General features: G+C 34.1%; 1 protein-coding gene across 2 annotated transcripts in view; it reads right to left on the reverse strand.

Annotated features, from left to right (window-relative positions):
• Positions 1-343: 343 nt before the first annotated feature.
• Positions 344-12,692, reverse strand: part of LOC121370300 (egl nine homolog 1-like) — a 35,834-nt gene continuing 23,485 nt past the window's right edge. Inside the window, exons 4-5 of one of the 2 annotated variants that reach the window (XM_041495439.1) lie at positions 11,888-11,952; positions 344-7,694 (exon numbers count right to left, since the gene is read on the reverse strand). In XM_041495439.1, the coding sequence (XP_041351373.1) occupies positions 7,624-7,694; positions 11,888-11,952 (136 nt within the window). In that variant the 3' untranslated portion in view covers positions 344-7,623. The remainder of the gene's footprint in view (positions 7,695-11,887; positions 11,953-12,692) is intronic. The other variant, XR_005957667.1, reaches the window with a different exon arrangement.

A 12,692-nucleotide genomic window follows, 5' to 3' on the forward strand; every position in this document is an offset into this window, starting at 1 on the left:
CTGCCCCAGTGAGACACGGACACAATCTAATTAAATTAGCTCCACTGGTTAATTACTATTACCTGTAGAGCTAATTTTATTCAGATTGACACGGACACAGATGGATGGTTGTAACAAACGTATAATAATTCAGTAACCGGTTGTTTATACTTTCAACCGACGGCAATAGCAATTATCGGGCGTCAAAAGAAAATTGCCATTGGTGAAACCCAACATTATTTAACGTCGGTGCCATCAATTATGTTTGGGCCGGGCGTGAATGATCTATTCTATACGAGGACACATATTCAAGATAGCAGCTATAATGTACCAATACAGTAGCAAACACACACCCAAAACACTGTTACCAATTGGTAAATTTATTCAATTACACATAAGATCACAGTTTCATGATATTGATACATAAACAAATATTCACATAACCATCCAATTTAAAAGGTCAACCAAGCGATCATAATTAATGCAAATGGAAGCAACTTGATAACAATAATTCATCAGGCAATCGATATCACGAATGAAAAATAATTTGAACACCCACTATAAATTACAAGATCCATTCATTTCCTAAAAACGATACCTGTTAAGGCCCGTATTTATTTCTATAGACATGTATACATATAAATATAAGAAACCAGCAGAATATCTTCACAATTTTTAAATAAAGAGAATAAAAGAAGGTAAAAAAAAAATATATATAGTAATAATAATAATAATAATAAAAAAGAATTTCGCAGAATTAAATGTCTCACATACAATATACGTATTTGATGTCGCTGACACTTGCAATATTAGATGTTCGTCTAATGCATGTTAGAACATGAACATTATTTTTAAAATAATAATATTAATAAACTTTCAGTTGCTTTTTGACCAATCAAAAAGCGGATATATTTTAACATGCTCATATACTACTAAGGTTTCGAGCATAATCAAAAAGCATTATTTTTGCTCTTGAATATAACAAACTACGTATTTGAATATGTGAAAATATTAGCAGACATGTAGAATTTAAGATGCACTTGTCTGATGGACTAGTAACAGAAATTCTACTTATTTATGTCATTTTATACCAAATCAAATCAATCACTGCCCCTCAGCCTAGCATTAAAGATCGTAGTCCAAATTTTTCGGTGAATTAAAGTCCTCAGCCATTCTAAACATTGGTGTTTAATGATTTTTTTTATGCTTTTAATTTTTCACCAACCAAAACATATTGAGGTCGTTAGCATCAAACCAAATGTCCAAATATCATTTACACAAATTTCAGAGCCGTAAAATGTTCTTGGAATAAATGAATGAATGAATGAATGAATGAATGCTGAACAACACCCCAGCACAAAAGTGGTGTCCTCAATATAACTTCAGCAATGTTTTAATATAATTTGCTACAAAATATAGAATTAAAATGGCATCAAAGAAACATTGAAAAGAAAATGCAACAATAAATGACATACATTCAAAATGTACTGCAAAGTCTGCAAAACGTTTTCTGGATGTATTCATCAACTGTGATCACTCAGTACATCGGTATGGAATAATCCAGACTAAATATTCAAAACAAATTATTAACTGGGAATTACTAGAATAAAATGACACATTTTCTAGAATGTCATATTTAAAATAATACAAATATCATAAATCATATACTTTAAATAACAATTTTTAAAATGTCACATTTTATGATGAAAAAACGAATATAGGTAAATTTCAATATCTGCAATGTAACGGGGCCCAATTTCACACAAAAATCGTAAGCCTTGTTTTGTACATAACCGTAAATCTACGACTAAAACACAATTCTTATTATCATAGTACAACAAATATAGTTGTAAGTACACATATTTCATTTGTCCTTAATATGCTCCATTTTCCGTAATGGTGTGATTTTCTTCGTAAAATACGTGTAGATGCCAGACACGTGTAAACGTATGCCCGGTATAACTGCTAGTCGCAGACGTAAACTTACGATGTTTAGTGAAATTGGCCTCAGAATCTTTGTCAGCAACAACATATCTCACTGGCTTAATGCAGAGTGAATTATCAGCTTATTAACCAATGATGTCACACCACTAATATGTAACAATCATGGTTAGAAATTGACAGGGACCAGGCAGCAAATACTGCTCAAATTGCACAGGTTTTTGATAATAATTTTCACAAATAGCTTTTGCTTTCCATCTTATTTTTACAGCAAAAACTACAAGTTCATTTTGTTTATCGACACCACTAGAGCACATTGATTTATTAATCATTGGCTATTGGATGTCAAACATTTGGTAATTTTGACATAGTCTTAAGAGGTAAAACCTGCTACATGTGTCCATAAGTAACAAGGGATCTTATATATGCACCATCCCGCAGACAGGATAGCACATACCACGGCCTTTGTTATACCAGTCGTGGTGCACTGGCTGGAACAAGAAATAGTCCATTGGGCCAATTGGAGCAAGCAGCAAATACTTCTCACAATGCACAATCAGTTTCACAAATAGCTTTTGCTTTCCATCTTTCATGTATTTCATTACATCAAAAATTACAAGAGAGTTTTATTAAATTGTGGGTATTAGAAACAAAGTGATAATTTTGTAGTCTGGGGTGAATTCTAATCCATGACAACCTCAAACACACCAAGCATTTTGCTGACTGCCACCCCTCAATGAATATGAAGAACTGTAAAGCAGATGGACCAGTACAATTTGGTTTTATCAATTTATGTCAATAGTCATTCAGTCTAGTGCATTAGAAGAAAAATACAACAGTAATCACTGCTACACTTCTAGTAGTGAGCGTAAACGTTTCTTTATGGCATATTATCCCTTATACATGTACATGTAATGAAATTATATGATATCTGATCATTACAACAGATAAGTTGTAGAAATATTGAAGTCAAGAAACAGTTACCAAGATTTCCCATACTTAAGGCCACCCGAAATGAAGCCCATGGGTTTACAAAATGGTAAATGTTACGATATTCAAACCTATGGGCTTAAATTCAGATAATATTTTTCAACAGGAATCCCACCTATGTAACAAAACAAAAAATAATATCATATTTACTATTAAGAATAGAAGAACTTAGCAACAAATTTTAAATATATTAGAATTGAAGATGCTTTAGCATAGTGGAAATAAATATTTATATCTTTACATTTAACTGTGATGAAAAAATAAAATTATTATCATAAAAACACCTTCAATTAATCAATATCAAATATGTTTACATAATTAAATAACTCGATAATATGAAAACTGTAATGTCCTCACTTCAACAAGAATCCTTAGTTAATTTAAGCAGAAATTGCACATGAAATAAAGATCATGTGTCCATTAAAATAATAATTATATTTATTGATGTCGGAACTATGAAGCACTATAGCTTTTCCCTTTCCGTAACTATGAAAGTGAAGTGGCTAGAATGCATGTATGGATTGTTGAATTAATAACTGCCCCCCCCCCAAATTTTAAACATGTTTTGTATTTACTTATTTAAGCCTTGGGCCTAATTTCAGATAAAACTTTATTTTCTGCAAGGTGGTATTTTCCATATTTAAGCCCGGGGCTTAAATACAGGAATTCCAGGTATGTTGTTTTTCCTAGGTTTAAAAAAAATAAAAATAAAAATAAATATAATTATGATAATTTGAAACTAGAGCATTTTTACCTGTCTTGAAATCAAAATCTAATTAATCTAATTAGATTATTTCCTCTAATAACAAGAAGTACAATTCAGGGTTTCTGCCAGAGGGTAAAATGGGTATGGCGCCATACCCAAATTGTTTTGCAAATTTTTTATATTTTTTTAAAGTTAACCTTTTAACAAAATTAATGACTCTTATCGTTATTGTATGATTTTCTTAACTCTAACCCTAAACGTAACCCATTTTCTTTCTGGAGGACTGCAGTTGCATTAAACAGACACATTGTAACTATTCAATTCCATAACACAATACCCAAAACACTTTTTCTGGCAGAAACCCTGCAATTGGCTCACAAAAGTATTGCTAGTGTACATTATTGAATTATTCTTAATCCCAGGCACAAGAATTTATTACTTCAACTGTGAAAAGGATACAAATGCACATGGAGTCACACGACTATAAATACATTTTTATTATTCGAACTGTATTAACCCTAATGTAGCATGACAGCATGCTATCAATTTAATTATATTGTGGATGTGACAATGTGCTGTCCAACACTTTTAGTTCGTGACATAACGAAAAGGCTCAGTCCACGGCATCATTCCAGAACACATGAAAAGGTTTTACAACATAATTTGTGGTCTGGGTTTTTCATTTTTGCACCATATATTCTATGACTAGCATTCTGACTCTGTAGTAAAAGCACATAATTATGTACAGATTCAACTGTCTATGAGCCAACAATGACTGCATATATAACATTTCTAGTCTAGGTATCGTGGCCACCAGTTTTCCTTAAACCTAAGAAAATGAGAAATGTTTAGACAGTAAACGTTTACCACAAAATAAATTCAGTTACATTTACATACATATATATATATATACTTTTTTTCTTCTATTATTGTCTTCAATAAATGTCATCACTGTCAAAATTTCAAGACATTGATATATAAATCTATGAACCAATAATTAATACACAGTGTTTATATATAAAAAGAAAACTGTTACAGACTTTGTTACCGTCATACTTATTTTGGCAACAGGATCGTTGTATGGTACCAGTATACAAAAATAAACTTTTATTACAGTTTTCAGCAAGGCCAAATAAACACTAACACTGATGACATAATACAGTGGTTGTTTCTCTAAACACAATACATGGACTATTGTCTAATCTTTGCACCAAGTGCAACGAGTAATACATTCCTTATTGCATATGCATACCACTAATATTAAATTATCAAGTTTATTTTGAAGTCAACACTGGAGTATTAATAGCTATCTTATTGTAATTGTACTTTACATCTGTCACAACAACAACAAAATAATTGATATTCAATGTTGCATAAAACATAGGTCACTTTGACTTAAATATGGCATGTGACATATTAGCTTTCCAGGACATTCTACTAGTTTGGGAGAAATAGGACAGGGGCAGGGGACTCTTTGGCATGCCTATATCCACTAAACATTCAGCCTGCCAGGCCAAGTTTTGGGAGATATTCACAGAGCATTCCTTTTATAGATTCACTGGTGTGAAAAGTAGGTCACAATGACTCAATAATGACACAAAACAGCAGTGAATTATTTATATCACAGAATATTAAACGCAGTTGTATTAAACGAGTCAATTTTATCAATTGCTCTGTGTATTCTTATTGGCTTTACCGACCCTGAAGGAATGAATGATTGAATGTTCAATGATGCCCCTTAATTGTACTTTACCAAGTTTCAATAACACATTCTACCATAACCTTCCAAGCATGTGAACCATATTATTTATGAACACACTAAATAAACTGACCTGTTTGTTGTGACAGACATCCCAGCTTGTCAAAATCAGCTGGCAACTAGTTAATTTCATCCCCTAGTATGACATCTCTATCTGTTATTGTTGACAATTTCATTACAGATTAACTACCATGTTTTTAGAGGTTCCCAAAAACGTTTCAATACAGTCATTGCCTATTGACCAATCCTTTACCATTGCAATTTGGTAATAAATATATTTAAAATCAATATCAATCTTCATCAGGACAGCAAAGTGATCACTCCTGCTCCCCAGCACACTCGTCAGTAAAGTTTTAAGAGAGTGGCAAGTTGATCACCTTGAAATACATTTTTAAATACATTAGACATGAAACGTGACCGACTGCTCGGTTAGCACCATTTCAAGAACATGATCTTCAGCTGGCCTTGATTTTGCTCACAGCAAAGACTGATTAGTCTCCTACTTCGAAATACAAAACAAAACAACACATCTACAGTGTTCGAGATTAAAACATTTGGGTATTATCCCAGTTGGTTACTAACATTTCAAAATCTGGTATCCCACCTGAGAATTTAGTATCCCATTTAAATGAAATTCATAAATAACACTGTAACAAACTTGGCCTTAACTGTTACTTAACTTCATCAGTAAATGACGACTTTCATTGTTTCAGCGAAAAATAAAAACGCAGGATTTTAAAATTTAAAAAAAAAACCCAAAAAACATTATATGGTGTCCCATTGGGATACTGGGTTACTGAAATCTGGTATCCAAAATTAAATTCTGGTATCCCCAGGATATTGGGATACCATTAATCTCGAACACTGATCTATTTCTTTCCTACTTTTCTTGTACTATTTTGCTATTAGTGGAATGTTAAAGCGTATACATGTAACAGTACATGTTATAGTCTGCAAACAGTGTTTTCATCTACACTGGCCATATGAGCACTGTTTTCAGGGGCCGATCCAGTACTTTGTAAAAGTGGAGGCTCACAAAATTCTGAAAGGGCAATTTGTGTTTGTCACAGAAAAACAAACCGAGCTCCCAAAGGGAGAAAGATCTGTAATAGGTTTTTGGGGGCATGCTTCTTGGAAAATTTACAAATACAGATGCTTAAAAACATGTTTTCTGGGCAATTTAGTGTTGTATATTGAGAATGATGAATTTCTTCTTTTTAAAATGGGTGGGTGGAGGTCTGAGGACATATGTGACCCCCCTGGATCTGCCAATGATTTGAATAACATGTTCACCCATAAACATATCATATTTTCAAAAAACAGGATGAACTGAAAGGTTGTTTGTGTATTTGTCACTGTGCATGTTACAATCTGCATACAACTTGTTTTCAACTACACTGGCCACACATGTATGAGCACTATTTTAATGACACATTCGCTCATATATATATACATGTATATATATATATACATCTCATATTTTGCAAAAAACAAGGTGAACCGAAAGCTACAAGAATCAACAGAATATAGCAATCAGTCTGTGTGTTTGTAACATTCAGACTGAAATCAAATTCCACAACAAGTTGTGATTACATATGAGATGATATTTTATGGCAGCTGATATGTATGTATGGCTGTAGACCAACAAAAATATCGCTATCTGGATCAATGAAACAACGAATGCAGATTTTTCTAGAAAACCAATAAATGTTTCATCTTTTTATGGTACTTAGTAATACAGCCTTTTCATTTTAAAATGTAGTACTTGTAGGTAAACTGATGAAAGCTGACGGTGTATTCCCCCAACCCCTGTTGTCTAAAATTGCTTTTATTAAGATTTGTTTAAAAACTCCCAAAACTAGGCAGCAGACTTGCTAACAATATTACAGCAAATTAAGCAACTTTCAATTGAAAATGAAATGGCTGAATTGCAGAATACTAAAAACTTTTTTTTTTCTTCTTTTTTTTTACAAATAATAAAGTACTCTTACCTTTTGGCATCACTAATACATCAAAACAGATTATGCATTTGCTTTTGCTAATAACCGCTTGCACAAAATTCCTTCACTTTCACACTATTTCCGACAGCAAATGATCCATGTCATTTTACATGGAGACAAAATAATAACAAGAATTTCAAGCCACAAAGTCTGAATAATAAGATTTTCCACAATGATCGAAGATATGTTGGAGTCAAGCAGTAACATGTTGAAGAACAAGTTCCTCGGGAATGCTGGTCTACAGATATCTAGTCTTTGCTGTTGATAAGAGGAACAGCCTGTGGCACAGAACCTTTCCTGTCAAAGTTTCCTAAGCTTCCTGAAAACAAAAAAACAGAAAGTTAAAGTTAAAGTTTCATTAATCATCAGTTATTTTGATGTCAAACATTTGGTCATTTTGACATGATCCTAGAGAGGAAATCTGCTATATTTTGGCATTAGTAGCAAGGGATCTTTTACATGCACCATCCTACAGACAGGATAACATATACCACAACCTTTGATATACCAGCTGTAGTGCACTGGCTTGATTGAGAAATAGCCCATTGGCCCACGATCTCAGACAAACCGCATAAAAAAACTAGCACTTTACCACTGGGCTATATATATCCTGCCCAATATACAACAGAAAAACAAAAAGTTGTTTTGTTTAAGAACACTACTAGAGAACACTGATTTTTTTTTTTTTAAAGCATGGATTGCACAGAGCAGGTTAAACTGAAATCAGAATGCACATCCTAGTTGATGTGCGATAGCATTTTGGCTCCAAATGCGGTTTCATATCATAGCAAGAAAATCCGCAAAAATCGTCCTACTGCGGGAAATAATTAAAAAAAATATTTTAAAATGTGCTAGGGTCAAGATCAACATGCGTGTTGACCAGAGACCAGTAATTTATTTTGTTTGGCCTAATAATTGGCTATACATCCAGTCACAGAAACACATTAGCAGGGACAAAAGAACTGTATCTTTTTGTTGTCTACCATACAGATACATGTACAACTATGATTTGAAGTTATAGGTAATACATCATCCCTAGGGATAACGGGGGCAGGACATAGCCCTGTGGCAAAGTGTCTGCTTGATGTGTGGTTGGTCTAGGATCGATCCCCATCGGTGGATCCATTGGGCTATTTCTCATTCCAGCCAGTGCTCCACAACTGGTGTAACAAAGGCTGTAGTATATACTATCCTGTCTGTGGGATGGTGCATATAAAAGATCCCTTGCTGCTAATCGAAAAAGAGTAGCCCATGAAGTGGCGACAGCGGGTTTTCTCTCTCAATATCTGTGTGGTCCTTAACCATATGTCTGACACCATATAACTGTAAATAAATTTGTTCAGTGGGTCGTTAAATAAAAATTTCCTTCCTTCCTTCCTTCCCTCCCTAGGGATGGCATGGCATAAACTGGGCAATGTTAAGTTTTAATTACAGCAAGTTAATAACTATTAACACTGAAATGTTTAGAAAATAATCTTCTACTTTGGAAGGAATGTTGTTGTATGATAAGACAACCTGCAGAAGATGACTAGAAGAGTAGTTTGGGGGGATTGGGGGGTTAACGACACCACTAGAGCACATTGATTTATTAATCATCGGCTATTGAATGTCAAACATTTGGTAATTTTACAGCCTTAGAGAGGAAACCTGCTACATTTTTCCATTAGTAGCAAGGGATCTGTTATATGCACATTCTCACAGACAGGATAGCACATACCACAGCCTTTGATATACCAGTCGTGGTGAACTGGCTGAAACGAGAAATAGCCCAATGGGCAGAAGAGTGGTAAAACCACAGTAGTTTCATTCAGTATGGGACATAATCCACAAATGCAATGGAATTATTCTCCCTGTCAGGGCCATGCATGTACATTTTGAAACATATTCCAGGGCTCACACTACAAAAACAAGTATTTTATCCAATTTTCAGATATAATGTAGTATATTTTCTTGAACATTAATAACAAGTAGCCAATTTAAACAGTATTTTATTAGCTGAGCACTAAACATTATAGCCATTTTGGAAACAAAAGAGAAGCAATTCACTAATTTGGCAAAGCACAGGGTGAGTCCTGGGCTGTGTTCAGCCAAACCGAGCGGAAAAACGTCCGCTAGACTGGTTTATGCACTTCACAGTAAACCAAATGGCCACGATGGGAAGCAATCAAATAGTTTGTGAACGTTAGTGAAATGTTTGCTGGCTGAACTTGGGGCCGATATCCTTCATAATTTTAAATGAAGTTGATCAAGCTCTATGCACAACTCTTGTCATTTCCACATAAACAATATATCTGCTACCAAGCCGTGTTGCAACAGGTGGGACCAGGCCTGGGCACCATTCCACGAAACGATCTTAGAACTAAGATCACCACAAGTGCATAATTACCATGTGCATTTAAGGTGACTTTAGCACTAAGATCACTTCGTGGAACAGGGCCCTGGTGCTCATAAAACTTTTCAGTCTAAACTCAAAGAGTCTTGAGACTTTAACGTTATGACAACGCCATATAAATTGACATTATTAATGACTGAGTCTCGACTCTTAAAAGTTTTATAAGCACGGGCCCTGGACCCAACAAACGTAAGTCTGAAAACCAACAACACCGCTGCATCAGCAGAGCAAAAAGCACAAACCAAAAACAAGTCTTAAAATTCACTTTGTGGAGTGGAAAGCAATATTTGCTGCCGATATTTCGTGGAGTGGGAAGCAATATTTGCTGTTCACATTTTATGGAGTGGGAAGCAATATTTGCTGCTCACATTTTATGGAGTGGGAAGCAATATTTGCTGCTCACACTTTGTAGAGTGGGAAGCAATATTTGCTATTCAATATTTTATGGAGTGGGAAGCAATATTTGCTGCTGACATTTCGTGGAGTGGGAAGCAATATTTGCTGCTCACACTTTGTAGAGTGGGAAGCAATATTTGCTATTCATATTTTATGGAGTGGGAAGCAATATTTGCTGCCGACATTTCGTGGAGTGGGAAGCAATATTTGCTGCTCACACTTTGTGGAGTGGGAAGCAATATTTGCTGCTCACACTTTGTGGAGTGGGAACCAATATTTGCTGTTCACATTTTATGGAGTGGGAAGCAATATTTGCTGCTCACATTTTATGGAGTAGGAAGCAATATTTGCTGCTCACACTTTGTAGAGTGGGAAGCAATATTTGCTATTCAATATTTTATGGAGTGGGAAGCAATATTTGCTATTCAGTATTTTATGGAGTGGGAAGCAGTATTTGCTGTTGACATTTCATGGAGTGGGAAGCAATATTTGCTGCTCACACTTTGTAGAGTGGGAAGCAATATTTGCTATTCATATTTTATGGAGTGGGAAGCAATATTTGCTGCTGACATTTCGTGGAGTGGGAAGCAATATTTGCTGCTCACACTTTGTGGAGTGGGAAGCAATATTTGCTGCTCACACTTTGTGGAGTGGGAAGCAATATTTGTTTCTCACACTTTGTGGAGTGGGAAGCAATATTTGCTGTTCTCACTTTGTGGAGTGGGAAGCAATATTTGTTTCTCACACTTTGTGGAGTGGGAAGCAATATTTATTTCTCACACTTTGTGGAGTGGGAAGCAATATTTGCTGTTCTCACTTTGTGGAGTGGGAAGCAATATTTGTTTCTCACAATATTTGTTTCTCACACTTTGTAGAGTGGGAAGCAATATTTGTTTGTCACACTTTGTAGAGTGGGAAGCAATATTTGTTTCTCACACTTTGTAGAGTGGGAAGCAATATTTGTTTCTCACATTTTGTGGAGTGGGAAGCAATATTTGCTGTTCTCACTTTGTAGAGTGGGAAGCAATATTTGTTTCTCACACTTTGCAGAGTGGGAAGCAATATTTGTTTCTCACACTTTGTGGAGTGGGAAGCAATATTTGCTGCTCATATTTTTAATCCCACAGCTAGAAATTGATTATCAGTTCTTGAACACTGGTACTGGTATAAATTCTAAAGCTGTACAACACTTTATCTTTAAGATGGAAAGCATGAAACCGATTATCAGAAAGTATATTATTGTGTATTTTGAGCGGCAGCAGCCTCTTGAGCCTTACTAGACAGTGTGTGTTAGTCTAGGTCAAGATGACCCAGCTTCATATCTGACTTATCTCAGTTCTGACCCTCAATGTCATTTAATATACTGACAGAAAGAAATAAGGGCTCAAACAATTATTAACAGCAAACAATGATTGCAAACAAAACTCTCAATCCATAATGACAGAATATGACATATTGTTATGGTAGTCAATTTGACATTACTGATATTAATAATAATAATATATTTGTCAAAAAGACATATTTTACAATATACAACATTGGTTTTGAATTTTTGACAATAAACAACAAAATTAATAAAGAATAATAGTAGTAATGAAATACAGACATTATTACACTTGTAGCAAATTAAATTTGGTCTAAAATTCCATATGTTCCCTTTTTCTTTCCATCACTATATAAATCACATGCAGGTTTTAATAAAAACAAAAATTGGGAAAATTTACTTTTAAATCTCTTCACCGCTCTGTTTCTTTCATCTGTGTCATAATACCACACGGTAACAGCATATCTGAAAATAAAAACATCATTTATGTACAAAACAAAAATCAGATTGCAGAGTACTGAAATAAGTTGTTAAATGATTAGATATTGAAAATATATATATACAATGTATACACAAGTATATAAATACTTATCTGTGAATTTATAATGATTAGATCTCATTACATCATTTGCTAATTACTTTTTAAATACATTTCTTTTTGCATTTGTGCAGAGGTGGGGAAATATGATTGATATTTAATTAAGATATTTTGATTCTGTTGTGAAAAACAATAAGAATGCAGTGCCATGGTCCCATCTCTCCAGTCTCACTCAGTCAAAAATCCAATCGGTGGTCTACCTGCGACTGATACATCATGTGTCACTGGAATAACTGGACATTGTCATCAGTGATTCATTTAAGGATTGTCTGTTATTTCTTTTACTTTCATAGGGGTATGAACAAAAAACAAATCATCCGCAAACTGTGTGAATACATGTAGGTGAAGCACTTCTCATTTAAGTTTGCAGGTGATTTTTATTTTTTCATACCCAGATGAACATGAAAGAAATAACGGACAATAATTATAATTAAATTTGAAACATACTTACTAATAATAACATTAAGTTCATATTTTATTTTGAATTATATTTTTGGTTAAAATAATAATGCTCAATAAGACAAATTACCAATATTAAATGACGTCATCAGGTATGACATTCCCTGACGACATAATGTTTTTACATTCATCGAAACTTAACAAACTC

The sequence above is a fragment of the Gigantopelta aegis genome, chromosome 4 (assembly GCF_016097555.1).
Source record: "Gigantopelta aegis isolate Gae_Host chromosome 4, Gae_host_genome, whole genome shotgun sequence".
NCBI classification, from domain to species: domain Eukaryota; kingdom Metazoa; phylum Mollusca; class Gastropoda; order Neomphalida; family Peltospiridae; genus Gigantopelta; species Gigantopelta aegis.